The sequence below is a fragment of the Idiotropiscis lumnitzeri genome, chromosome 10 (assembly GCF_059441095.1).
Source record: "Idiotropiscis lumnitzeri isolate Australia: NSW breed Sydney's pygmy pipehorse chromosome 10, RoL_Ilum_1.0, whole genome shotgun sequence".
Lineage (NCBI taxonomy): Eukaryota > Metazoa > Chordata > Actinopteri > Syngnathiformes > Syngnathidae > Idiotropiscis > Idiotropiscis lumnitzeri.
This window is the reverse complement of record NC_142400.1, coordinates 4,733,820-4,761,219: the sequence shown is the minus strand read 5'-3', so window position 1 is coordinate 4,761,219 and position 27,400 is coordinate 4,733,820. Positions and strand designations below refer to the sequence as shown.

Sequence of the window (27,400 nt, the reverse complement as noted above, 5' to 3'; positions counted from 1 at the left end):
GAGTGTTTAGACGTTTAAAAAGCAAGGCCTGTTTGGCTTGGTGAGTGACGTGGGTGTCAGTGAATGAGTGAAGTGTGAAATTGAACTTTCTATGTCTTAAGTAGACTCGCGATATATATATATTTTTTTTAATTAAATTATTGGAGTTAACTGATCGTTGCAGCTCAAGTTAGGGCCACTCGTTTATCTAACATTTGTGTGCCGGTATTTTTTTCAGTCTCTATTCATCTTGTATTTACACCTCATATATACAGTTAACAGAAATGTTCATGTAATCTTAATTTTGGCTGTATGGAGATTTTTTTTTAAATGCTATTCAATTATTACTTACCGTATTATTTATTTACTACTGTATTTTCGCAATCGAGAAAAACATTTAAAACTGTGACATTATGTAATATTTTTTGCCAACATGTTTCACAAAATTATATATATATATATATATATATATATATATATATATATATATATATATATATATATATATATATTTTTTTTTTTTTTTTAATTAACACACTGGCCAGTCAATTTGTATTTTGTGGAACAAGGTGACAAAAATATTGGTTTTTTTTGTTTGTTTGTTTTTCGTCAGTGAAGCCCCCAAATTATTCATACTCTGGCCAATTATATTTAATAGTCATTTGTTAAATGTGTGTTTTTTATGATATTGCTTTGAAAAATATGCATTTAAGAAATATGTTTTTTTTGGTATGTTTATTTTCATCTTTTTTTTTTTGACAAATCTGGAATTCCACATCCATATATATGCAAATTCCTTATTTAAATTTAGTTTTAACGTTCTATAATGCTTAATATGACTAAGATTATTGAGTTACTGCATAAAAGCTGGGACATAAATAATTATCAAAATGTTAAAAAAAAAAAACGTATACAGTGTCTATAAACATCTCTAAGAACATCCTACAGTCTTTTCTCGCATCATTTCCATATCGAAGATACCCATTTTACACCTCCAGGGTATATTATAATTTTCATTTACGATTATACAGTAATTTGACAAACATTAGTAAAACAAAAAGACATTTTTAATATCACTTCCTGTCAAATAAGTAACCCAAAGTATTTACATGTGTTTTTTGGGGGGGGGGCATGTTCAAAAGCAAGTAAGCAAAATGAGCAGATTTGAAACTTGACATTTCACTGCTTCAGCGGTTCGTAGTGGATGAGTCGCATTGCATTTTCATTCTCGATCACACCTTTGATGAACTCGCCTTCGGCCAGCCGCTCTGTGAGGCGCAAAGTGAAGAGACACCAAAAAACAGTTGAGCGCAAGTAAAAATGACTTGTGTGAGAAATCGCCGCTGATCTTACGTGCATGCAAAACAAAGAAGTCAGCTGAGGTTCCAACAAAGCTCTCATGCCGGCCATCATGTGCTTGCCCACAGGTGGATTTATTCCATTTTTTTTTTATTTTATTGTTGTGCCAAACAGCTGATTGTCAAATCTAATCTCCGTGCATGTGTGTGAACAGCTGTTGAGGAAAGGTAGCACGCAGATGTTCACCCCCTTCTGAAATTAAGTGTGGCTCAGCGTGGTTTTTTTTTTGGTTTTTTTTGTTCTACAGTCAGAGCAAAAGAACTCTTTCACTAAGCTATGAAATGTGGCCAAAGATCTTTTTTTCTGACGCACATGAAACATTTTTTTTTGTCCTTAAGTATCAGTGGCTGGTATTCGGCACCCTCCCTGAATACCTTAAAATAAGGCTGGTATCGACCCAATAATCAGTATTGTTACTCCAAAAAAGGGGGGAAAAATGTAAAAGTAGAAAAAGTAATCCAGATACTTGTGTGGAAAGACAAAAAATATTTTGAAAGCAAATATCAGAAGTACTGATTCAATTCTTGTTTTTCGGTAAAAAAAAAAAAAAAAAAAAAAACATGTAACCATGGGGGCGAATTGTACTCTAAAAATAAATAAATAAATATGGTAAAGGCAGAAGTGATAATATAGCAAAAGTATTGTTTCCACTTAAGGAGAAATTGTGCAAAGAATTGTTTTAAAAATTAAAAAAAAAAAATAACAGACGGAAGCAAAAGACTGATTCACCTTTTTTTACTTAACTAAAAGTAAATATATCCGAGGTGACAAAAGTCCTCACACCCCCTACTTAATAAGCACAGAATGCTAAAAGAAGTATTTCTACTTGGTAATTTTCCACCGGTGCTTACCGTTGTCCTTCTTCTCAAAGTAGGACCACAGCTTGTTGGCTCGCTTCTCGGGCGTGTTCTCGTCTTCCGGTAGCTTGCTCTGGTCCTCCTTTGGGATCAGCTTGAAGATGGCCTAAGAGCAGGTATCATCACAGAAAATCAGCCTCACATCTTTGTGACATGATTTTTATTAAACCTCAAATACAGCAGAAGGTCCAAATTCTTAGAAGTCCGAATCGGACTGCAGTTTTCAAGACTAAATTCAGAACAGCTGATGTACACTTGTGTGCTGATGGGTTCTGTAAATGCGACGGTACATTATTAAGATCTTAAATTGGGCCCAGGTACCAAACGGGCCGCCCGCCACTGCTGCACACAAACTACATGTGCAACTCCAGACATTTTTTAAATTCCCCTTGATTCTGTTGAAAAGACATTATCACACACCGTTGACGACTCCAGATGACTGCCCACGACTCTTCTTAAACGCGCGGGTGCGGGTGTGCGTGCGTGCGTGCGTGTGTGTGCGTGCGTGTGTGTGTGTGTCCCACTTAGAGAGGAGGAAGCCACATTTAAGACACCTAGATTAACATGGATTAGAGCCAAGACTCAGGCCGACCGCCAAACAGCGAGATCCCCGCTTACTTCCAGCAGCGCTCTCGTCTCCATCTTGGCCCCCTGGTAAGCGCGTCTTCTGCACGCGTCACATTGTATCGCCGCGACTTTTGACCCCTTTTGTAGAATGTTAACAGCCAGTGAGACGCATTTTACAGACGATAGGACCAAGGGGGACGTTCTTTGCTGGTTTCTTTGTACTCTAAACATTTGAATACAAGTATGGGTTGGAATTAGGCACGTGCATGCATGGAGGGGTGCTCAGGTACCTGCCCTATTGCATTGGATGTAAAAAAAAAAAAATAAAAAAAAAAAAGGACAACTTTGTGTGCCCTGTGATTGGCTGGCAACATGCAGATTAGAAAAGAAGGACTGACATTCTACGTGCAGCCCGAGAGCTAAAGATTAGAGATTAGGGGGAGTCTGGGGCTCAAGTGGGCTGGCAATTAGCGCTTAAAAGATGCACACAGGGATCACCACCTTGGAAATGGAAGAAACAAGGGACTTGGAAGTTGGACAAAATGGATGACAGTGTTGTACTAACACTCACACTCTGTCGAAGAGTTGCACTTAAAGTAAATAAAATACAATAAATAAATTTAAAAAAAATAAATAAATAAATTTTAAAAAATGATATATATATATATGAAATGTAGTTAAGTGCAAAAATTAAATAAAAATTATTGTCACTTGTAAACAAAACCTTTTTTTTTTTTTAATATGACAGTTTGGAACTGTAACATTTTTCAGTCCTTTGGTTGGTTGGTCAGAGCAACACCTACATACAATTTGAAGTAGAAAAACCAGTCTGCTTATACTATTTATTCATCCGTTTCTGGAGGGTATTACATGCCTCGATTTCTAAATTCATTTGGTTCGGTTACACGCTTGTGTGTCAAAAAATTTGCATATCAAATCAACTTTCTCCATTGAAATGAATGGAAACGCCATCAATCCGTTCCAGTGACCCCCCAAAAAAAACAACAAAATGATCCTAGCGAGTTTTTTTTTTTTTTTTAATACTGAGAAGCAGGACACAGTTTAGCCGCAAGATCATTTCTGATTGGCTAATGAGGAATGAACCGACAGCAGGTGCCACGAAACAAAAAATGCTAACTTAGTCATTGAGTAAAAGATATACCTTCCCAGTATGTTCTTTATGTAGCATTAGAAAATATTGCAAATACTTTGCTTTTCTGAATCGTTACGTTGCTAAAGAGAAGAGATTAGTCTTTGTTGCCTTCCAGAAGGCGTCCATCTTACCTGGCAGATTTCCGTCACTTCTGTCTTGTTGATGTATCCGTTCTTATCCACGTCGAAGAGGGAGAAGGCCCACTCCAGCTTCCTGGTTGTCTTCCCGCTGGAGGTCATGTGCAGGGCGATGATGTACTCCTTGAAGTCCAGCGTGCCGTCGTCATTGGTATCGAAGGAGCGGAACACGTGGCGGGCGTAGCTCTTGGCGTCGCTGTCCGGGAAGAAGCGAGCGTAGATCTGCTCGAACTCCTCGGGCGTGATGCGCCCCGTCGGGCATTGCTTCTGGAAATTCTCGTACCACTGGCTGATCTCGTGCTCTGTAAACTTGGTGCTCAGTTTCAGGTCTTCTAGGATTTCCTTGGACAAGGCGCTACTCGTGCTATTCCCCATGTTTGGATTTGGCGAGTGTCTTCAAAAAAAAAAAAAAAAAGCGACGACGTTTGAGCCTGTTCCTGACCGCAGGCTGTCGCGTAAAGATCCACCACAGTGATCCCTGCGGCGGATTAAAGTAGAGTCCAGATCGAAAATTCCACCTGAAAATGTCCGAAACACAAGAAGGAGAGAGGAGAACTTAGCCGTCGGTGTGTACGTCGAGCGTCTCAGCGGCGTAAGAGATAAGTTGAAGGTAAGTAGGGCAGGGGGGAAACTATCTCCTATTGTGGGACCAGGATAATTCTGTTAATGCGGGATTTAAGGTGGCTGAGCTTTTGACTGAAATGAACTTCTTTGATGGTGCTGCTAAACGCACCTACTAAATTATTCAAAAATTATTATATTGTGTCGCTGTAATTCTCGACCGTTACGAGACCACGTGTTGAATTCAAAAGATTATACGTGCAATTTTTAACATGAGCCACAAATAGATCAAAATGTTTCATTGATTTTACTGCCACCGTCACATTTGAAGTCCCAGACCAAACTTTTTGCCCCCCCCCTCCTGGTCGCAATGGACGTAATTGACGAAAGAAAGGGTTCCGATGTGTGTGTTAAACGAGCGGGTCAAGGTCTTGGTTTGACATTTTAATGACGCTAAACGACAAGCGTTTTGCTTGTGGGATTGACTTGACGTCATAAATATGCTCTGTGAGTCCATCTATTGGATTAGCCCTGGCCTGCCCTGTCCCACCCGATCCAGCACTTAGCCAATTAGCATCATCGCCATCATCCTGGACTGTCATGGCCATTAGAATTAGACCCTCAGTAAGAGGGGGGGGGGGGGACAAAACAAAAAAACTCCCTGACATGACTCCTGAGATCCAGACTGGATGAAGTTACAGTAAAGGGCTAACGGTTTCATGTATTTGCCGCTCATTGAGATGGTGTTAATAGTTTCATTTTTGGCATCGTTGACGGGTAACTAAGGATGGTTTAGTACTACAAAAAAAAATAATTAATAAGTAATCATGAAGGTATTATGATGTGAACCTTTTTTCAGGGAACCATTTTTTTAATAATCGTCAAGACCACTTGTTTTGTTCCATTAGCACTAGCAGCTAGCTGACATTAGCATGTATATTAGCATTGTTTTCTGTTTATTTGAATACATGTTATAGTACACACACATTTCTGGGGGGGATTAGTACACATTATTTCACGTTTTAACCACGTCTTGTCATTTCACAACACATTTATCTTTGTCAATTTGTATGAAAGACAGTTGACAGCGCTAGCCAGTAGTCAACGCTAAGGTTTATTTTCCCACTCTTCATTTTAATGTTGTTAATACAGATGAGTTTTGTTTAGGTGAGTATACTTGTTAACCACATGTTTTGTCATTTCACATATTTACCTTTGTCAGTTTGTTTTAACCACGGTTGTTAGCATTAGCTGCCAGTTTGTTTGCATTAGCCACCAGTTGACATTACTCCATATTTGGTTATACTCTTAACATTTGAAAATGTTAGAACACAAAAAGGTTTGTGAGGGATTAGTATGTAGATGATTTAACTTCTTAACCATATCTTTGTTGAATTTTCTGTTGATAAATTCTATTAACCACAACTTAGTCGGTCACAGTGTGAATTTCAGCAAAACCATTCTCTTAATTTTGCTACTTTTTTTTGGGGGGGGGGGGGTGAAGTCTTTCTAGCCTTCTATCTGGATGTTGGATTATATATGTATTTTTTTGTTCAATCAGTATTCAGCATTTTTGTTCAATCTAATCTGCCCAAGGCCTTCAGAATGAGTCGGCAAGTTCGGGTGGATATAATTTGAACTATGAACCAAATTTCAAATTCATCCCAATCACGTCAGCATTTTTTTGTCCTCTAATGGGTTGACCAGTGCAAGACCAGTGACAGTTCTTTCGCCACTAATAAGTTTAATTATTTGCATTTGTCGTGATCTTGATATATTCTATTAAAATAATTTTTTAAAATATATTTGGTCATGTTATTTAACATATATTGATTGTGAGGAGCTGCAGATTAGGTGATTCACCGTTGTCTGCTGTTTCGTTCTTTCGGCATAGCATTGATGGTTTCCTCAATTTCACCCTCGTTAGACTGATTGCAATATACAAACCGGTCTGTACATTTTGCGGTTCAACACTAACCAAGAAAGCATGTTTACAGAAAAATGACGTAAGAAATAGCCAAATAGTTAAAGGAGCCGAAACAATGCCTTGGCGGGACACGGCTCCAGCCTTGCGAGTGACAGAGCCCCCGCGCAGAGGAAGGGAGTTGCTCCAAGATAAATATCTCTTAATGGCTCATAATGACGCTTAATGACAGACGACCATTTCCTCGTGGACGCGAGGAAAGACGGGAACAAACAAAAAAACATCACGCTGACAACAATCTCCACGAGAAGGGCCACCATCTTGTGAGGCCTCCACTTGTGACGCATTTGATAAGGTGACCGCATCGAGGTCGCCTTCGCCCATTTTTGCTCACGCTGTCCTGGGGGAGAGCCACAGTCACTTTCAGTCCCGTCCGGGGATTTTTATTCCCTTGGGACGTTTTGCTCACGACGGTAAGTAAGCCTATGCTACTCTTGTTTTTTTTTCTTTTTTCTTTTTTTTTTTTTTTAAGAATAATGACAGCAGGCGGCAGAAGAACTGAAAGTGGAATGAAAATGAGAGCACTGTTTTATAGTTGGCTGATGAATAGAATTCCTTTAGCAAGGGCATTGCAAGACATCACAAAGGTAATATATTCATGGGCTGTTTAAACTACGCTGCTGCTGAGATTACATTTTTAAAGATAAAAAATTGCGCTTCTGTCTTTATGTTTCAATATCACATTAGCAAGATTGCTCATGAATTTAGTATAATGTTTATGTTTGTATTTTCAGATCAATTAAGTCTATGCGGGTTTTTTTCTCATCTCCCCGTGCATTTATTTTTATGCACGCATTCAAAATTATTCAACGCCATTGGAATTGATTTATTTATTTTTTTCAAAAATACAACGGCCACTGAGCTATTGAGCTCCAGTTTTTAGCCCGAATGTTTTATTACTATTTTTGGAACAGCAGTAATGTGAAAAATGCATGCTTAATAATCCCAAAGTGTCCGATAAACTTTGTTTCCATTTCATTATCAACTCAGTCATGAACTATTTTAATCGAAATTTTAAACATGATTTTTATTTTTTTTTATTTTAGGGCGAACACATCAATGAGGATACTTCACTCTTTTTTCCATTTGAAATGTTTTTTCATTGAATTTACGTATAGTGTAAAGTATTTTTTTTTAAATTGATTTCAGGGTCCTGTAATCTCACAGACCATGACAAAATGAATCATTTTCATTTTGCTTATTTTACTATTTTTTTTTTCAAATTTTTTTTAAACTTTAAAATCGATTAATTTTACTCATAGTTTATATATTCCTTTTTTTGTGTTTTTTTGTTTTGATTCATTTCACTATTGTTATGCGTTTAAATAACTGTGTGTAAATATACTGAGTCTATCCAAACAATTCCTGGGCGTGTACCAAAAAACATTTCAATCGATATTTATTACAGTACCTCTCAGAGGTTATGCTTCTATGGCGTTAATTAGTCCATTTTCCAATTATTATTATTTTTTTTTTTTGTGAAACCCACATATTAAATCCTATTTTTTTTTTATTTAGAATTGATCTAGACAATTTATTATTTTTTTAAAACAGGAATAACAAAGAAAGTGAAGCATCACCATTGTGGTGGTGGAGTAAAAAGCAACGCCATGGAAACCTTGGATGCATCCACGCTGTCAGCTTCAGCTGTGACCTATGACCCTAAATCCGAGGCCGTGACATTGCCAGGAGGCGTGGTCTCCGTGGCGGGCATCGCCGTGGTAACCGGCGGCGTGGAGCTGTCCTGCGGCTCGTGCATGCTGGCCTTTGGATTTTGGGGCACGCTCATCGGCTTCAGCTGCGTGGGAGTGGGTACCTGGGACCAGTTGAACCACTTCAGCGGGGGAACGTCTCACTTACTGGCGCTGGGACTGGTGATCTTGGCCCTCAGTTTTGTCATGGTCGGGAGCGTGGTGGCCTTCTACGTCCTGACCAAGAGGAGGAGGGAGAGGAGGCGTAGTATGAGGAAGGATGGCAAGGAAGTGCTCGTGGAGGAGAATGCAGTTAAACGGGTCACGGTGTAATTGACAATTGGAAGAGATTTGCACTTTATTTGTTAAAATGAAACGTGTTGTGTGTTTTTTGTATTTTGCCTGTGTAATCATAAAACTTTTATTCACTCTATCGCTATGATGATTAGGGCTATTACAGTTTGAACACCATGTGACCTTTGATGTATATTTTTCCAGAAAATGCATAATTTGTGTGGCACATTTTATAATTAATAAATTGTTTTTTTTCCAATGTACTACTTAAGTATTTGTTTTTGTTCTGCATGGTTATCTATAATCTCCTCCAGAGAGAAAAAAATTACATTCGTTGTCCTTATTTTCTACATGTATCAATGATAATAATCAATTAAATTTTTTTAATTGTATTTTATTCTGATTGTGTTTTTTGTATAAATGCAACCGCAATGAGTACTCTGAGAACACTTATATCTTAACAATGTCAAAGCTAAAAATGACAACGCATGGTAAATCCATATTGCACACGTCATACTTAAAAACAAAAAAAATCTCAAAAACCTGATATTCTTGGTAAAAAGAATAAAAATGTTTTAGAATGAGCGTAAAAAAAATCAAAGTACGTTGAAGAACACATAAAAGCCATCTCAGATGAAAGTTTCTGTTGACCAGTGTATTTTTTTTTATTCTATTTTTTTTTTCGAAGAAATGTGACATCTGCATCAGCTAAAAAGGTCAAACAGAGTTCAGTTCTGTTGAGCCTCGGCGTCAGGTTGGCGAAAGTGCGCTTACTTCTTCAGGTATGTGAACAATTTCCACAGTCAGGTATCAGCGCTTGAATTCGACCCGTCACATGACACACCACATGGTCACGTGTCACCTTTCAAGTTTCAGGAACTTTTTTTTTCTCCCTCTAAAAGCACCAGCCGTCCAAAGCCCGCCTTGTGTCTCCTCCTATTGGTTACAAACAAGAATACTTAAACTTGATTGGCTAGACGCTCAAACGAGACACGCGTCACTGCCAAACCACGCCCCCTTTCTCGAAACTGACTGTGTACGGTGTAATTGACACTTCTCCCCCCCGTCAACAACGAAAAACCGAGCGAAAGTTGACTGTTGTCTTTTTTGGTGGAAGAAGTGAAACAAAACAGCCAGAAGTGAAACGTTTAAGGTGAGTTTGTCGAGCAACAGCGCGACGGTTCCCCTTTGCCTTCTCAGGTGTCTCCTGTCAGTCACATTATTTATTTACACACTGTTTTTTTTCTTTTCTTTTCTATAGTGGCTCCTTTAGCTTTTGGTAGCTAGCCCGCAATGTACAATCTAATAAAATGGTGGCGTTTCTAAATAACAGTCCAGTCATTCCAACACTAGAATTTAGTTTCTCGTCTGTTTAACGCCACTAAGTTGATTGTAATATTTAACAGAACACGAGTTTTGTCATGCCTAAATGCTGACTAGGCTCAGATAAGACACTGTCAATTACCTGCAAATTCATTCAAATCTACGCAATTTCTCTCGACACGCGTGGAGTGATGCGAGATTATTTTTTTTAGGTACAGTCCAAAATGTTTAATGTGAAATGAAAGTCGGTTAATGTCAGAAAACTACGACCGATCAAAATGATCACTATTCACATGCGCATCTCAACTCAAGTCCACGTCATCCTCTAAAAATAGCAAAACAATCGCCACCTTATTTTCGATTTTATCAACATAGCCCTTTTCTCCCCGGCGTAAACTCTTAGTTGACTTGCGAGGTAAACATTCACTGCGCTCATTTTCACTATGTTGCTCATATGTTGGCTAAAGTGTGGAGCAAAGGTTTGTCAGTAACAAAAAAATATACACCCATTTCTAGACGTCAGCAATTTATTTCTTCAATTTTTTGAAGCCATCAAAATTAAAATGCCATTCAGGCTGAGCAATGTCCTTTGTTTTTTGTTTGCTGTGGAACACCAAGTTTGTCATGCGTTATGAACCGTAACTGAGGTTTCACCACCAATTATTTAAAAGAAAAAGGCGGGTGGGCCATGTTCAAGCGTGTGCAATAATCAATATTTCAACTTTCCGAAATGTTCGTTCTCATTTCACCAATCGCATTTCTTTCGTTGCAGCCCCCGAGGATGCCGCCCTTTTCGAGCACAAGCGGAACCTGACGTCGCAGAAGATGGCTGGTGCTGGAGTTTGCACAATTGTTCCGAAGCCGGAAAGATTTACGCGGGGTTGTAAAATCACTCACAATTGATGTTGAGCGGGCGTGGCATTAAAAAGCCGATGGAGTACAGTGAGAGAGTGCTGTGCGGCGCCGGGGAAGTGGAGCTGGATCCCAACATTGTCAGTGAGGAGGCCGGGAAGCTGTATTCTGAACTCCAGGTAACGCCTTCCCCCTTCCCTCGTTTCGTTTGCATTCCAACTGTCGCTGGGCTCCATCACGCAGACGGTCATCGAGACCCATGGCGAGGGTGTGGTGGAGTCCCTGGTCCCCATATTTGTGTGGGTACTGGAAGCGTTGGCCAGCTGCAAAGCGCAGCTGAGAGAACGAGAGGACGAGGCGGAGAGGGAGAGGGCCGAGCGAGAGGGGCTGCTGGAGCGATACCAAGCCGAGAAGGTGCAGAGGAAAGAAAGTCACGAGGTGCGCCGGATATGCGGACGTTCGTTAGCTTACATGAGTCGGATTGCGGAGCTTTGATTTAAATTTTTTGGTCGTTGTTTCCCCCCCCCCAGAGGTATTTGGAGCTGGATGACCAAATAGAGCAGGAAAGGAGAGCCATGAGAGCGAGGGAAAAGGAGCGGGAAAGCAGAGAGAGACGCCTCGAGAAGAAAGCCAGGGAGCAAGCAGACCAATGTTATTATTTTTATGCATCTGTACCTTGACTCGGGATTTTAATTCATTCTTGCAATCTGGCTTTCTACATACCGTATTTTCCGGACTATAAGCCGCGATTTTGAACCATCACCATTTCTGTGGATTTTCTTTCACCAGGGTGGGCGCTAGTTCAGAAAATACGCTAAATAAATTTTTCTCTAGGGTCTGTTCTGTTTTATTTTGCAAAGTTGTTGCCGTGTTAAAAGTCACAGTTTTAACAATCTGTTTTTGTACCTTTCTGTGCGTTCACCGTACAAAATCGTTCTGTAAATGCAGTAAACAACTCATTTTTTTTCAACATAGAAAATTGCGGCTTATAGTCTGTTGCGGCTTATATATCGTTTTTCTTTTTCTAAAAAAAAAGTTGCTATGTCTTATATACAGGTGTGTCTTATATTCCAGGAAATGTGGTAATTTTTTTATGACTTTTTTTTTTTTTTACTTTAATCTTGGTGAGTCAAGTTTTCGCATCGGAATGATTTGAAACACTACTATTTTGGATATTCATAGTAATCAGCTATTCTAAAGGGTTTTTGTTCACAATTTTTTTTTACAGAAGTGGAGCTGCAACAATCAATCCCAAACTAATCAATTTACAAATTAATTGATTATTTTTTTTGTTAATCAAGAAATTCATTAGGTAGCCTTTTTAATTTAAAATCATCCAAATGCTCGTAATTTCAGCTTCTCAACTGTAAATATTTTCAGATTTCTGTCATCCTTCATGAAATCGGACTGTTCTTTTGTGTTGTCTCAAAATCATTTGCTTTTAGTCCATCAGCAAGCGAGTGATGTTGACCCCTGAAGCCATATTTGATGTTGTTGCCTTGCAGTGCTGGCCTTGGAGGAGCAGAAGTCGGCCCTGGGGAGAGAGCTGAGCACGCTCCGGCTTACACACAACAAGGTCAGATATCGTTCAAATTGCCGTCAAAGCAGTATGAGGCCATCATCTGTACAGTTCACGTCTTTCGTTTAGTTGGCTCACTCCTATCGGGAACTGCTGGAAAAGAAGAAGGACTCCGAAAGAGATTCACCACTGAGGTTATGTTTACAAATTGACGCATGTATCGCAAGTGGAAATGAACAAAGCGTGTACAAGCTAATGTATTTTTTTATTTATTTTTTGACACATTCAGGAATCACACACGGCCCAAAAACGCTGAATTGTCAACCAATCAAATCTTAGCAGACTCAAACTGTCAGGTAAATTGACTCGAAATGTCATTTAATTTTTGTCCGTCCACTGAATGGATGTTTCGTGCTTGGTTCTAAACAGAACCCGCGCTCCAACTCTGGGACTTTGTGTGTGGAAGACGCGGAAGCCAAAGAAGACAAGATGATCGCTATTATCAAGTCTGCCTCGGATCAGTTTGTCAATGACATCATAAGCTCCACTCCGGAGCTGAGACAGTTTCACGGCTGCTTGGGTGACGCGAGGTAGTTAACGCGAACGCTTGTGATGCGATTTGCTTTGTATGTACAAATCATGTCAGCTTCAATCCATCAGCACCCCCGTGAGACCCGACACGGAAGCTTCTGAGACCAGCTTGGAGGATGAGCTCAAGGAAGGCAAGGTGGAAGAAGAAGAAACGGAAGGCGAGAAGAAGGAAGAGAAATCCATGGAGGAGGAGGAGGAAGAACTGGACGAGGAAAGCATGGAGTGGGAACTACGCAACACAGACTCTGTTTTTTCGGAGCTGTCCGAGTTAAGTCAGGATTTTGTGGAGAGCGTTGACCAAGGGGCCAGCATCAGAGGTAATGACGGAAACTCACACTCTGAAACTTTACAGGCCTCGGTGGTTTTCTTTTTTTTTTCTCCTACAGATTGAGATTAAATTAGTTTTTTCATTATTAAGTACAATAGGTGCATGTGAGGTGTAGGTCCTTCTCGCGTTCTACTTTAGTTTCTTTCATTTTGAATGTGTGTGGCTTTAAAAGGCGGGGCCTGGTCCGGTGAGTGACGTGGGCACCAGCGAATGAGAGTGGAGAGCTGGTTGGCTGTTTAATTCATGTTAAGCGACTTGGCGTGAGTTGTAGCCATCGGTTGCTTGTGTATCAATGCGCTTGTTGCTAGAGATAGGCCAATATGTTTTTTTTCCCGGCCAATAATCAATTATTAGTAGTCATTGAGGCCGCTAACTGGTATTTGGAGCCGATATCAATTTTCAGTAAAATGGAAAACATTGGCGTCAAATAAAATAAATTTAAATGCTTGATTTTTTCTTTTTTTTTTTTTTTTTTTACAAAATATTCAGGGTGCACCCATAGTCGTTCGCTTAAATGAAAACTTAAGCAATTGCTCCATATATCTTTTTACAGTTAATTAAGTCCTCCAAAAAATTCAAAAATGATAGAAATGTTAAAATATCACTCATCTTTGTTTCGATTGCAACACATCAGATTTAAGAAAAATAAAACTGTTTCATGCGCGTTACAAAATGTTCTAACTCGCAACGGAATTCTAGGTTAAATTAGCTAACATCGGGAATTGTGTTGGTGCCGTTGAGCCCCCCCCCAAAAAAAAGATCATTTAATGCACCCAAACTTGTTTTTTAGTTTCGCACCATTCAAGTGCATTAACGTCAGTAACTGTTCCTCACCGTGTGTTGAAGCATTCATTTCACTTCTCCCTCATCCAGGCAGTGCTGACCAGTTTGAGGAGATTCTTTCTCAGTACGAGCAATTGAAACGTAACCAGTGAGTCCTTCCTTGCGTTTTCATCGAAGCATCGTGTTCACAGGAACGAGTGAGTTATTTTCCCGCTTTGCTTGCTTTTGTTTTGCAGTGAGATGGTCGACACGGCCCGCAAGGCTCTGATAAATCGGGTGGTGGAGCTGACGGACGACCGCTCCGCTCTGAAACTGGAAGTGACCTCTCTTCAGGAAACGGTGGGGCGAGTCGAAAGCCGGATGAAGGAGAGAGATGAGGAAATTAAAAGGTTTCAATGTGGAGTTTATTTGGTGGGTTCATGTCAGATTTCATGTTGTACTCATATTATGATTTTTTTTTTTCTTCTCGTAGGCTTCGAGAAAAACTGGAGAAAATTCAGTCATTGGATCCTGATGTAAGAACAGATTTGTTTTAAAATGTAATGTAACCATAGAATGTAATTTAATTGCTGTTGACTCATTCAATCCATAAAACATACATATACCTTTTCAAAAACGTAATCCTCGCCTCCCAAAGACGTATTAAATACGTCTTAGCTTTTTTTTTTTTTTTTTTTTTTGCGTCTTAGCTCCGTGCTTTTATAGCATTAGAACACAATATTCTGTTGGCCTCGCAAAATCAGTCAAAAAACTGAAAAACGCTGGGATGGAGGCCTTTCCTCTCGTGAAAATGGCTGGGATTAAATGAGTTAGTTACTTATTGGACGCTTAATTAAGTATACAGAGCCGTGACTTTTAGTATTAAAAAAAAAGTTTTTCCTCCGTCTTTTGTGAAGGCTGCATTTTTCTTCCTAACCGTACAGTGGACGACATTAGATTGTGCAGGTGTGCTCAATGGCGTGACTTGCCAGCGTGTGTATATCTTGTTTAACAGCATCAATCTTTCCATTCAGGCCCCATTAGCCACATCCATGCGGCACTTCTCTCGCTCAGAAATGGCTCGTGTGGTCATGGAAAAGAACCAGTACAAGCAGCGTCTGTTTGAACTGCAGGAGGCAATGAGGCAAAGCCAGACGCTCAGGTGCGGAGTGTTTTGCACTCTTAGCTTTTGTCTGACTTTGCAATTTTCACACCGCTTGACTCCGCGTTTTGCCCACCAGCTCAAGTTGCGTTTCCTTTTTCCTCCTGTGTAGGGCGACAAAAGAAGAAAGGTTGTCAGAGGAGAGAAGGTCAAGTGTTTGGGCAAAGTAAGTTTTTATTTTTTTGGGAGGCGATAGGGTCAAAATGGACGTCTCGCTATGTATTGCTAAATGGATCAAGCGTGTCAAATCTAAATGTATCATGTGATCTGCGTTTCACTTATCATGTCGTTTTTATTATTTTTTTTTTTTTTTGAAGGTTCAATCGATTTTTTGGCCTGAGCAAACAACCGTTGATCCTACCTCGTGCCACTTTCCCATCAGTCACTCTCTCTCCTCTGCCGCCGCCGCAGCAGCGACAGGAAGTCGGTCAAAGTCAGGCCGAGTAAGTCGTGCGTCAGCCAAAATTCCAAGTTGTGACATCTTCCTCATAGAGTGGAGATTATTGTAGTTAAAATGTTCACATTAATATGTAATCATTTTACAATAAAATAACAATTCAATTTTTGTCGTGTTATTTCTAATCAGTCCATTTTGAAATACAAAACCAATTATTTATATAAATAAATTAAAAAGATTGAATGTTTCGTATTTTATATTAAATAATAAATCATTTAAATATTTATAAAAATATATATATATTTTTAAGAAAATAATGAATATAACCAACATTTTGTTGCATTATTTACAATCGATGGATTGATAAATTATTTGATAAAATGTTTATTTACATTTTTGTACTCCAATGTTCCTTTTATAATAACTATTATTCTGTTAATCAATTTAGTAGTTTTATTAATTTTTTTTAGTTTCCTATTTGCAATAAATAAATCAACAAATCATTTTTATCAACGTAAATATTTTTTTTATTATCAACAATAAATCCCGACCATTTATTTGATCAAATAAACCAAAATAAAATCATGGCAAATGTAATTCTTCCATTTTATACGTATTTTTTTTACTCTCATTTTATTGAGCGATGTCATACAAGAGAAAATAAATTTTAACTTAAAGTTAAAAAAACTTTATTATGGAACATGATTATTATGTTTCATGATAAATATACATTATCATAAAACAACGTCAAATTCCCCCATGGCCTACATTCACTCATGTTTTTCTACTTCTAATTTGGGCGCGTTCTCCCCAGATCATCTGCCGCTGCAGTTTTATCACCTCGCGCCAGGAGAAGGGAACTCTACAGAGAAATCCGCTCACACATTTGGGGAACGCTCGGAAAGCGTCAGCTGCACGGCTGGAGCGGGCCTCTGGCTAACGCTCAGGTAACGGAGCAACACTGTGTGTGTCTTCAAGTTAAACGTTCTTTCGTGCATGTCAACAATTCTTTTTTTTTTGGCTTTAGGAATCTCAGGAAGAGGTCCCAGAGCCCCAAGACGTGCCCGTCCTAACGCAACTTCGACTCCTGGACCAAAGAGACTGCACAGCAAAAGTGAGGCGTGTTCATGCTCATGTCGTAACCAAACAGCTTGTAATCAAAAACGCTGATTTCTCTTCAGCTCAACTGCGCTGTGGCCGTCCCACCGGAGATCTCAGGAGAGGCGACAGTAAGTTTCTCCCGGTCATTCATTCCAAACCGTCCGCTTTGAGTAACATCTTTTCCGAACTCGGTCAGTGTTCTGTGTGGGTAGTTTCTGGCCCCGCCTCCAACAGTGGCATCACAGTGATTGACCCCGCCCGATCCAACACTGTCCTGGATCAATTCAGCCTCCCCCCCACAGCTCCTGCCCTCTGCATCTGTGCCGTGCCCCCCGTCGGTCAGTGCCCGCACCCCTCACAAACTTTGTTTAGCCGCTTCCCACCCTCGCCAGTGTTTAACTGGAAACTGATTAGCGCCGCTAGGCTGCATTTCCCTCACACACGTTCCTGTTTTTGTTATGTCAGGGGGCTCTCCAGGAACTGTGTGGATTGGAACTCAGGAAGGAAGGTAAACGTTTGCTGAACAAGCAGCTCTGTCACAAGAAATTTGCTTGTTTTTTTTTATTGTATTGTTTAATTTATTTCTTTCGCTTTTTTTTTTTTTTTAATATTAACTAATGCTAATAACTTCCTACGCTTTCACCAATTACACTAGGCTAAGATTTAGATTTTTTTTCCTTTAAATGTTGACATCCATCCTTTTGAATATGTTTTAGCATTTTTAATTAACACAATTTGTCGTGCCCCCAAATGAGGACACTAATGAAAATGGATGGATGGAATTACTTGTGCACCTGCAGACGTCAAATAATGTCAATTTTTTCTCCTCCAGTATAGTGATACATTCGGCCTCTGCAGGCAGGGGGCGCTGTCTGCACTCTGTTTCCCTTTCTGAAAGCGTTCATTCACTCAAGTGAGTGCAAGTTTTGAACCATCTGAATTATTCTTATCTTGACATCATAACGTGTTCCTGTCGACATGTTGCACTTTATTTTCCCAGATATTCCCAGGGTCAAGTCATCGCCGGCTTAGGTGACGGAACATTGGCTTTCTTCTCAAGTAGTTCCGGTAACAGATGTCTCTTGTAGCAGATAGAATATGTTTACTCCATGCCTAATGTACCCAAGTGACATTGTGTGATTTTATTTTATTTTTTTTGGAGGTGGCTGGAACCTGCAGTCGCATTCATTGATGCCACTGGGCTCAAACCCGGTGCAGCCTATTCGCTGCTGCCTCGCTAAAGGAGGACGCTTGTGGGTTGGATATTGGAACAGAGTCCACGTGGTTGACATTAACAGGAGGAAAGTGGAGGTAATTCAGCCGAGAGAGATTCGCCTTCATGCTGTGGTGACTTTTGAATCCTTGCGCATTTGTTGTTTGCGTCACCAGCACGTTTTTCCAGTCTCGGAGCGCAGTGAGCAGCAGGTTCGCTTCCTGTGCGCCGGAGGAAGTGGGGTTTGGACGTCCTGTAGACTTGACTCTGTCCTCAGGCTGTTTGATTGGTCCACTGGACGCCCGCTACAGGAAGTGGATTTTGCTGATTTGGTTACCAAATCATTAGGTGAGTGCGTCCGTCGTCTTTTATTATACAACAGAAACCTCTGAAGTTGAACGCAATCATTTCCGAGTTTGTTTGGATTTTGAATTAGTGCTATAAAAAAATTCTGATAACAGATTAATTTGGCCGATTAATTAAAAAATATGTGAAATAAAATATCTTAAAATGTTGTCAATTTTTTTTTTTAATTAAACACCAGAGAAATATTGGCAAAGATTGACGATTTATGTTTGTTTCAATAAAGTTTTTTATATGTCAATGTGGAAAAGAAATTGGCAAAAAATGTTATTTTGTTTTATTTTTTTTTTAAAAGAGCTTATAATCGGCCAATTTAAGGTATAAAAACCTGCAAATCCATTTGTCTGCTGTAACAAAGTCTTTGTACCTGTGTGCGTGTGCGTGTGTGTTTGCTTGCAGGCCAAGCTTTCCTGAACCTCTCAACGATTCAGATCTCCTCTCTGGCTATCATCTCTGGCCGCTTGTGGGTGGGCACGACGGGCGGCGCAATCGTCTCCATCCCTTTATCGATAAGTAAGCGTCCTGTACGACTTCATACTTTTCATGTCATACTTTGGAAGGAAGCCATTTTTGTTTTGTTTTTTTTTAATCAATGAGTTTGTCTTCCGCAGCATCCGAAGCAGTTTCCATCCCATACTGCTCTGTTGCGATGGCCCAGCTGTGTTACCATGGACACCGACAAGCTGTTCGCTTCATCATTGCCGCACCAGGTCATTATCTTATTAATGTCACCGTGTTGTTGTGCATTGATGTTGCAGAGTTTGCCTTTTTTTTTTTCAGCAATTGTTAATGGTCAGGGCCAGAAGTTTTTTTCTGATACGTGCTGCTTGTTTCTGTCTTGATATAGGAGCAAAACGTGCACCTCGTATCTCAAACCCCCCCCCCAAAAAAATAAATAAATAAATAAAAACAGCCAACTTTGCAATCTAACACAACACATCTGCCGATTCAAGTCTGCACATTTTTGTCTCGGCTCAGGCTGCTTGATGTCGACCAGCGGCAGCAACGTTGCGATCTCTCAGCTCATCCTCAGCGGAGGGGAGGGCTACATCAACTTCCGCATCGGTGAGTGGAAGGACAGAAAATATTACAATTGAGGCATTTCAGACTTTTTTTTTTTGGACTGATTTTTTTTTTTCCTCACGCCTCCAGGAGACGACGAGAGCGAAGGCTCGTTGGAGTTGTCCCAAGCGACACCGCAGCGATTTGAACGCAGTCACATGATCATTTGGCAGAGTTCCAACTCTGCCCTCTGACATGTCCTGGATGCCACACACTTGATCAAATCTTTTCACTACGTTAATCCCCAAAAATAGCCACGTGTGCCTTTCCCGCTGCCGGCTTGATGCAAATGTGTCCCCATTCAGTTCCTTCTCCTTCTGCCTTTTACTTGGTAGCATTATAGTAATGCTTCGAGATACACTTTAATGCACACGTGCCCATTTGTTACATTCGAAGTTTACTTTCTGTTGCAAATATTTTGCTTATGAACAGGAAAAGGCGATCGTAACATTGTTCATTCATCTTGTGTGTACTGTCGATATTTTCTTGTTAACTCCAAACTGGAACCAGAGCAGCATTCTTCGAAATGTTTTCTTCTTTCAATTTTGAAGTACATTTTTAATGAGGTGTACTCTGTTGCGAATACCTCCACAATTTAAAAGTGTACCTCTTTGCAATGTAAGCACAAATCTATTTATTTCTGCGATCATGTTTGTTTGTTTTTTCCTTTGTAAGTTTGGGTTGTTTTACTGTTTTAATGTCTTCTCCAAAGCTTAGAGGGTGTCATTATTATTTTATGCAGTATTTAAATGCAGTTGTGTAATTGGTTCTAACATGCAGGAACTATTGAGAAAGGTTGCAATCTTATACATTAAAAAAGTGATTTATTTCATAACTCCAGTTTTGGCTTGTTTGACGATAACGAGGACAACACCGGATATCAGGCGACATTTGGAGGTAACACTCTATGCCGTATATGGAAACACACAGTGCAACGTACTGCATTACAATCGATGTTTGTCCTTTTCATCAAGCAGTGTGTGCACGTCTATGTAGGACTGCTTTGAGTCCTGGGGAGCCGTATCCTCCTGCTCAGGGATCGGGCAAGGCGGTCCACAGCGCCGCCCATGGCGCCACCGAGCTCCTTCCGGGAGGTCAGGCCCTCAATGTTGCCGCTGTACCACAAGACCCAACCCGCCAAGGACAGCAGCACCAACAGGGCGCCAGAGTACACCAGAAAATCCCCAAAGTCTCTTCCGCGGATCTCCAACGGTGCGAAGACGCCAAGCAGGAGGGATATAACGCCCAGCAGGTCCATCAGCACCGCAAACACCAGGGCCAGCTTGCAGTGGGACAGGCCGTCGTACTTGGGGGCCATTGCTAATCATCAATCGATGGATGGATAGATAGAGTGATCATTCATCTCAAATTAAATTGCAGCAATATTGACAGAACGAACATGCAAACAAAAAGCACTGCAGAGGGAAAATAGATTACAGTAGACATCTGATCAAAAAATAAAAGATTAAAATAATGTTGTACATTTTAAACATAAAAGATAATGGCCTTAGTCTGGTTCTGAGGGTTTTTTGGAGGGGAAATAACCACATTATTGAAGGATTTTTTTAAGCCATAAATAGGGTGGGGATAAAATATGAGATTAGAGTACAATGCCCTCTTAATTCAATACCAAATAGTCTAGTTAAAATCTGCTTTTCATCAAGAAGTTGTCATATTCCAACAAATGCGTGAGTTATTTCGATGAAATGAAAAGCTCATAAATCAACGAGACACGTATTTTATATTTAAGTATAAAAGTAGATTTTTATTACAAAATAGCGTAATTGTAAGACAACAAAATGTAACTGATTATCACGTTTACACTTATTTTACTATCTATAATTTCTTTCACGTTTCAATGTGCAATTGCTCTATTATGCAAACGTATCAACATTTCCATTTCAAGGATTCCTTAATGTTGCTCGTTGCTGTGCCAAATCAATTTCCCCTCATGGGATAATTAAAATCCAATTTTGTGCAAAAGTGTTTTCACAAAACAATACATCCGACTAAAACTTGAAAACTTCAACTGTAAAACTGAACAACAGGCGGAACAATGTGAGCAAACATTGGCTTGGTGTCAAAACGGTCAAAAGTGCCACACCTGTCCTCGAAGCTCCAGATCGCAAGGCGTCACAAACTCTAAAGTAGCCAAGATCAACACTTGTGGCCAAACAAACAACAATAAACAAGCATAATTAGCATCCAGTGAATCTTACTTTAAAGGTATCCAGTTTTGATTTGTGAATGTGCTCACAAATTGTTTCTGACGCTCCCCGGCAGGAACAACCGGCGAGAAAACCGAAACCTGACACCTCGTCACTTGCTCTACCCGTCCTCACCTTTTTTTCTTCTTGACTCAATGGCGCCAGCTCAGGTCAATAAAAAAGAAAACAAACTTTTCTGCACTCTATTCATGTAAACTTGTACAGTAGTGCCTTCCTGTCCTGTCCTGTACTTTACTTTGACCCCCTGGCGTCAACGCCGGTGATAATTATTATTATTATTATTTTAATGACGGCCTTGTCAAACTAAACTTGGTTTTATTTCATTTTATGTAATTAGCGTCCATTTAAAGAAGATGCATAAATGTTTTCAAAAGCCGCGCCGCTTTCCCTTTTGACTTCAACGTAACCGGAAATGACGTCACCCAGCAGGCAATAATAATATTGTTATTGTTAGCTTGTTAGCTAGCGGAGGGGCTCGCGAGATGGCGACATGACAGAGTAATAACGACGTCTTATTACATATCTGTCATAAGCTTATTACCAACCTTTATCCGGTACGTACCGTACCCACATTGGCACATTTACACCCGATATGATGAGATGCATGTTACGAAAGACAGAATGAACCCCTGAAATGAAGAAAAAAATATATTTTTTATATTATTTTCACAGCTCGATCGTTGCTCGCCTTTATGACAGGCTGGTTTTGGTGAGCTCGTTAGCATAATGCATCAGTACTAAAAACAACAAAATGTCGTAATATATTTGAGTACCCTGTCACGGAATGAGAGAAATATCGCCTTACGTAAACAGAATTAGGAAATGTGTGAAAGCCTTCAATTGTCGGCCACTTCATTAGGTACACCTCTTTCATGGCAGCCAATACAAAGCTTCGCCCTTTTGATAAAATAATACGAAGGTTTTTCTTTTTTTAAATATGTTTACTGTGGTCTGCAAGTGGAGTATATATACACTATCCAACGCTATAAATTACAAATGATAGTTTTTATACATTTTTAAAAAAAATTCAGAGAGTCTCAATCAAACTTCAGCATTATCTTTGAAAAGGCATTTTTTTTATTCAGCTCATTTAATGAATCACATTCCGTGTGTTGAGTAGATGTTGAGTCATGTAAGATATGTGTGGCTAAAAATAAATACAAGGCTATAGAAGTAAAACAATTATCATCCTATCAAACACAATCCCACTATTCTAGATATTGGTGATGGAGAATGGAAGCAGGTCTGATGCTGCATCCACATCCAGGAATCATTCAGGCACTCTCCACCTACAGAGTAAGATAATAATGTCCCAAATACGATACATGTTCCCTTTGAAGTGATTTTATAATTCATTATGTTTCTTTTCTTCCTTTTAAGTTCTAAAAAATGAAGACAATTATGAAGTAACCATGCCGCTGGAGGAAAGCAACTTTGATCAGCAAGCAGGATTTTTCAACCAAAGTGACCAAAATTTTGAAGGTGAATGTCCATTTTCAGTTTGGATGAATTTAGTGGTGCCTTGACTTACACATGGTCATTCCCCATTGAAATGAATGGAAAAGCCATTAATTCGTTGCAGCCCCAGATTTTGTTGATTCTAGTGTGCTCCCCTTGGCCACCAGGGGGCAGTATTATTCAAACCTATAACCTTAGCGTGTGTTAGCAGTAAGCTGACCAAAGTTATGAGTTGTTTTAAATACACATATGTAGTTCCCTTAGTTCTAGGTTTAGTTTGACCGTAAACTTGTTTTGCCAATATTCCATCCTTGGTAGAGTCGACGCCATCTGCTGGTCCGTCTCACGTCAGCAGCACCTACATGGCGATCACCAACCTGCGGACACAGCTGCAGATTTCTGTGGAGAAAAACTCCTGGCTTCAGAAAAGAATTGAAGACCTGGAAGAGGAGAGGGACTTCCTGCGGTGCCAGCTCGACTGTTTCATCTCGTCCACAAAGAGCCAACGACAAGATCAGGGTAAGAAGAGCATTCACAAGACAAATTGGCGTTATGACCTTAAAATTAAATCTCAGATTTTTTTTCGCAATGATATTTCCTTCGCTTACTGATAAAGTTTTGTTCTTGTTTTTCCATCTGTGATTTACCGTGTAGCTACCCAAATTGTGACATTTTGGTATTTGCAGGTTACGAGTCAAGACGGTTTTCTTGGAGGGGAAGAAGAGAGGATGAACATCCTGCTGGTTAGTTGGAGAGCCACTTGAGCATTTATTCAATATACTACTACTATTTCACACTTTGTACTCACTAGTAAGACAATTAAGTACGCTGTGAGAACAAATGGGTCCTACTTGTATCCCAAAGTTGTTTGACGAGTGTCATAGTAGTAGAAAAAACATTAGTCAAGACACAGTCGTTCTACTAGTGCGTCGTAGTTATTCTACTCGTGCACTGAATTGTCTTCTTCGTGAGAATAAATTGCAATAAATGCTTTAATGGCCTTCCTGACATTTTTCTATTTTTTTGCTGCAGTTTTCCCTTAATCACTGGCGTCTTCTTCTCGTAGAGCAACAGAATACGGACTCGCCGCATTTAGGCTCTCGCCAATTTATCCAACGAAGGCCCGCTGCGCCACCTGCGGCTCCCGCTAAAAACCTCATCTCCAACCCAATAAGCAATCAGATGGCCTCCATAAATGCTATGTTCGGCTCGGCGCAATCCGCCTCCCTCCTGCAAGGCCTCGGCGCTGCTGGCGCGTCAGCCAGTGGCGGCGGCGCCAACAGCGCTGCAAGACCGCTGATGAATGACTTGAACGGCCATCGTAACTTGGGTGCAGGTAATCATCACGAGTTTTATTCACGTCTCAAATCGTGTTTTTCTTTTCCCTATTGAGATAAAATCAATAAAAAATATGATTAGTACATTCCAGCCAAAATAAAGAGATTTTTTTTAAATAGCCACCAAACACTGCATATATCTCAATTTTTTTTCAGTCAATAAACATTCTGTAAAAACTGACAAAACACAATTGTTTACAAAAAAAAACGGGACATAGCAGGGACGCCAATGAAAAACAGCGATATTGTGAGGAGCCTCTAGCTGAGGTCTCTCTTGCGTTTTTCATCCTTTCATCAGATTCGCTTGCACTCTTGGGAGAATCGGATGAGTACTTGGAGCATGATCACTTCCTAGAAGAGGAGGAAATGCTATCAGGAGAAGGTGCCATTCAAGATCCAATTCACAGCAACAAACATCAGTTAAAGAGAAAGCGGATATTCCGAGGCCTTAGAGAGAGGCAAAGAGGTAAGAAATGACAAGAGCGCTTGCTCTACTGTATCATCACTTCATATAATTTAATCAATTAAGTTTTGCGTCTTACCAGACTGGTCTGAAACGTCAGCTTTGATTGGAGAGGTGTCACAAAAATGTAGCATTTAATATTATTGAGAAATGACAACCATTTTAACATGTTGGGGTTCCTCCATTTTTGGGGGCTCAAAAGTATTTAAAAGCAGAAGGTTAAACGCCCTGCTATGATTGCACACTGACATTCTGATGCAGCTCAGTTATGCCACCTTGCCCAGATATTTTGGAGCACATTGAGATACTCTGGATAAAGTAGATATAATACATGAATGCTTTATTTATTTTGCTTTTTTTTTTTTTTTTTTTTTTTGCCCCTGCCAAAACAGTTTTGTGAGTGCGTGCGTGTGCAACAGGGGAGTCTATATACACTACACCACCGCAGCGCATATTTGTGGTTCAGCATTTGCAAATTTCGCATAATTGCTGAAAATCTCATGTAGTTGCTGTTTCAGTGAGCTGAACAACAAAAATATTACTTTGGCGCCATCTGGTGGAATCTTGGTGCTGCTGGTGTTTTCACTTAGTGTTGTTTTTTTCCATCTGCTTTTGAAATATCCTGTTTTTTTGGCATTATTTGAAATCATGTGTTGTTGAAAGTAAAAAGTATGTTTTGTTCGCTACTTTAAAATGTTAATACCGTTTGTTTAACGTGCTAGTGCACATATTTCTTTTTTTTTTCAAATAGTTCAAATATTGAATACAATGGATAATTGTGTACATGCTAGATGTATGATGCTGATGCTTTATGATACTTTTTTACCAGCCGAGTAAAAAAAAAAATTTTTTTATCTTTGACGTCTTTAGTCGTCAATGGCAGTAAATTAGCTAATTGTTTTAAGTCCTCTGCCACTATAATGTGGCATATGCAACTGTCTATATGAATTGGGCGAGAACAGGACAGGATATCCTATAGTCTTAAAGTCAACACTTCTAGCACGTTTTGATTGTTTTATTTCAAATCGATATTGGTGGAATATAAAGTTTATCTCGCTTATTCTAACTAATTCTCTTCTTATGTTCCGTACTTCAGTCAAAGACGCTGCCGGAGTGCTTTTCCGCTACAAGAAGATCCTCCTCACATACCAACGTCTAAAAAACATGTCCAAGGCATTCCAAATCCACGGCGTGGACCGCAACACGGTGGCCTCCACCACACCCATCGCCGAGCTGCTGCTGGTGGCTCCCGAGAAGGTAGCGGTGGTGGGGGAGTTTGACCCGTCCAAAGAGAAGCTGTTGGACTACGCTCGCCGCTGCTACACGGCGCTGGACGAGGAGACGCTGAGCAGGGTGCAAGCGCTGAAGAAGAACAACCTGCTCCTGCCCATTTCCTACAGGTTCAGACACTGACACAAGAACCAGGTCAGGAGCAAGAGGGGTCGATGGAAGGAAGTCCGCAGCCATGGAGAATTGTTTTGTTCTCCTCAGGCTTGATTTGCTAAAGCCCGCCGGACTCCGAGCAACATAGCCAAATGTGAATATAACAAAATGTTGGATGCCTCTTCCACTGACACTTCCAATTCCATCACTTCAAACTTCATTTTGCGCTTGTGGTGCTCTCCCAAATTTTCCAAGGTGGAAACCTTCAAAAAATTTAGCACCCGCTTTCTGGGATATCAGTAAATCAGGCCGTTAGTCAATTTGCACTTCAAATTTTGTAAAGCCACTTTGCAATTGTCACGAATGACGCGCCTTTATTTATCATCATTATGTTTTTTTTTTGTTTGTTTTTCTTTTTGTCACTCAACCTTCAGTTGAGTGACCTTACGTTGATTAAACGTTTGTCTCCGAATTGGGTACCTTTCTAATGCATTCCAATACTGTACATACTCAAACTTTACATGAATAATAGCCTATGTACTAGAATGAACTGCCACTTTAATGCTTCAGGTCATGAATCCTACTAAGCAACAAACTGTATTTGATGAGCTCTTTTCCAAATCGGGACAAAAGCAAAATTGTGCCATTCATTGTTTACTAACTTTGCCGGAACATGTTCAGACTGGACAATAAATTGTTTTAACTGCATGCGGCTTGAAACATCACATGACCAAACCCAGACAACAGGTGAGCCCTTCGGCACTGTGATGTCAATTTCAGTCGCCAGCATGTGGCAAAATGGTCGCCTCCTGAAATGGATAAAAACTGGTAGATTTTGCTGCTAAATTCATAATTCACAAATGCAGTATTAATCCATATGTCATGGTTAGACTATTGATGGGTAATAGAATATACATTGTATTACTGTAATGATTTTTTTAACTTGACTTCCCCTTTAAATTCAAAGTGAAATAGAACTGAATTGTATTTTGAGCAGTGATTCGTTTGAGTTCCACCAGAGGGAGCTGGTGTACCACCAATGGCACAAGAACTGCACAACCCTTTTGAGGATCATTTCTCCCCCCCAAAAAAAGAAACCATTTGAAAAAAATTGAATGGCCTTTTCCATCTCATTTTTTAAATTATGTCGACACCTTAAACACATTTTTGAATGTCTAACTTTGTGCAATCATTCCCATTACACAACTAAATTTGACTAACAACGAGTGTAATGAAATAAAATATATAAATAAAATCTAAACTTAAATCACACCAA

At 39.9% G+C, this 27,400-nt stretch overlaps 5 protein-coding genes across 8 annotated transcripts; 3 read left to right on the top strand and 2 right to left on the bottom strand.

The window, feature by feature from the left end:
* Positions 1-503: 503 nt before the first annotated feature.
* Positions 504-4,659, bottom strand: LOC148328722 (visinin-like). Its single transcript, XM_088306573.1, has 3 exons — positions 4,047-4,659; positions 2,190-2,301; positions 504-1,247 (listed from the first exon to the last, which is right to left on the bottom strand). Exons 1-3 carry the CDS (start codon positions 4,425-4,427, stop codon positions 1,159-1,161), a joined length of 582 nt encoding a protein of 193 aa, XP_088162699.1. The 5' UTR covers positions 4,428-4,659; the 3' UTR covers positions 504-1,158.
* LOC148328720 (C-Jun-amino-terminal kinase-interacting protein 4) lies at positions 3,960-20,090 on the top strand. Of its 2 annotated transcripts, none has more exons than XM_088306572.1 (28): positions 3,960-4,662; positions 10,678-10,936; positions 11,001-11,195; positions 11,288-11,408; positions 12,263-12,333; positions 12,406-12,470; positions 12,566-12,632; positions 12,706-12,866; positions 12,937-13,184; positions 14,069-14,126; positions 14,215-14,367; positions 14,451-14,493; positions 14,992-15,119; positions 15,232-15,285; positions 15,437-15,562; positions 16,331-16,463; positions 16,544-16,630; positions 16,698-16,745; positions 16,814-16,955; positions 17,083-17,125; positions 17,450-17,530; positions 17,618-17,685; positions 17,780-17,928; positions 18,007-18,178; positions 18,593-18,706; positions 18,805-18,903; positions 19,172-19,258; positions 19,346-20,090. In XM_088306572.1, the coding sequence occupies exons 2-28, from the start codon at positions 10,808-10,810 to the stop codon at positions 19,447-19,449; spliced, it is 2,946 nt and encodes a 981-aa protein (XP_088162698.1). In that variant the 5' UTR covers positions 3,960-4,662; positions 10,678-10,807; the 3' UTR covers positions 19,450-20,090. The 2 variants fall into 2 exon arrangements, with proteins under 2 accessions (XP_088162698.1, XP_088162697.1); XM_088306571.1 differs by lacking the exon at positions 3,960-4,662 and adding an exon at positions 9,576-9,735.
* Positions 6,807-8,972, top strand: LOC148328721 (uncharacterized). Of its 2 annotated transcripts, none has more exons than XM_088307145.1 (2): positions 6,807-7,010; positions 8,152-8,972. In XM_088307145.1, exon 2 carries the CDS (start codon positions 8,208-8,210, stop codon positions 8,619-8,621), a length of 414 nt encoding a protein of 137 aa, XP_088163271.1. In that variant the 5' UTR covers positions 6,807-7,010; positions 8,152-8,207; the 3' UTR covers positions 8,622-8,972. The 2 variants fall into 2 exon arrangements, with proteins under 2 accessions (XP_088163271.1, XP_088163272.1); XM_088307146.1 differs by lacking the exon at positions 6,807-7,010 and adding an exon at positions 7,018-7,184.
* On the bottom strand, positions 19,787-21,597 carry LOC148328719 (transmembrane protein 238-like). 2 transcript variants are annotated; one of them, XM_088306575.1, is made up of 2 exons: positions 21,360-21,579; positions 19,787-20,575 (listed from the first exon to the last, which is right to left on the bottom strand). In XM_088306575.1, the coding sequence occupies exon 2, from the start codon at positions 20,571-20,573 to the stop codon at positions 20,244-20,246; it is 330 nt and encodes a 109-aa protein (XP_088162701.1). In that variant the 5' UTR covers positions 20,574-20,575; positions 21,360-21,579; the 3' UTR covers positions 19,787-20,243. The 2 variants fall into 2 exon arrangements, with proteins under 2 accessions (XP_088162701.1, XP_088162700.1); XM_088306574.1 differs by having other exon boundaries at positions 19,805-20,575; positions 21,475-21,597.
* Positions 21,598-21,897: 300 nt separating this feature from the next.
* On the top strand, positions 21,898-26,832 carry ccdc106a (coiled-coil domain containing 106a). Its single transcript, XM_088307034.1, has 8 exons — positions 21,898-22,037; positions 22,701-22,779; positions 22,864-22,965; positions 23,260-23,460; positions 23,628-23,684; positions 24,008-24,277; positions 24,577-24,744; positions 25,838-26,832. The coding sequence occupies exons 2-8, from the start codon at positions 22,710-22,712 to the stop codon at positions 26,152-26,154; spliced, it is 1,185 nt and encodes a 394-aa protein (XP_088163160.1). The 5' UTR covers positions 21,898-22,037; positions 22,701-22,709; the 3' UTR covers positions 26,155-26,832.
* Positions 26,833-27,400: the final 568 nt, after the last annotated feature.

Coding starts and splice junctions, on each gene's coding strand:
- LOC148328722 (XM_088306573.1), bottom strand. CDS start 4,427: ATGGGGAATAGCACGAGTAGCGCCTTGTCCAAGGAAATCCTAGAAGAC. Junction 2,302..4,046: donor AAGTGACGGAAATCTGCCAG/GTAAGATGGACG, acceptor ACCTGCTCTTAG/GCCATCTTCAAGCTGATCCC. Junction 1,248..2,189: donor CTTTGAGAAGAAGGACAACG/GTAAGCACCGGT, acceptor TGCGCCTCACAG/AGCGGCTGGCCGAAGGCGAG.
- LOC148328721 (XM_088307145.1), top strand. CDS start 8,208: ATGGAAACCTTGGATGCATCCACGCTGTCAGCTTCAGCTGTGACCTAT.
- LOC148328720 (XM_088306572.1), top strand. CDS start 10,808: ATGTTGAGCGGGCGTGGCATTAAAAAGCCGATGGAGTACAGTGAGAGA. Junction 11,196..11,287: donor AGAGGAAAGAAAGTCACGAG/GTGCGCCGGATA, acceptor CCCCCCCCCCAG/AGGTATTTGGAGCTGGATGA. Junction 16,464..16,543: donor GGCCTCTGGCTAACGCTCAG/GTAACGGAGCAA, acceptor TTTTGGCTTTAG/GAATCTCAGGAAGAGGTCCC.
- LOC148328719 (XM_088306574.1), bottom strand. CDS start 20,573: ATGGCCCCCAAGTACGACGGCCTGTCCCACTGCAAGCTGGCCCTGGTG.
- ccdc106a (XM_088307034.1), top strand. CDS start 22,710: ATGGAGAATGGAAGCAGGTCTGATGCTGCATCCACATCCAGGAATCAT. Junction 23,685..24,007: donor AGAGGATGAACATCCTGCTG/GTTAGTTGGAGA, acceptor TTCTTCTCGTAG/AGCAACAGAATACGGACTCG. Junction 24,745..25,837: donor CCTTAGAGAGAGGCAAAGAG/GTAAGAAATGAC, acceptor TCCGTACTTCAG/TCAAAGACGCTGCCGGAGTG.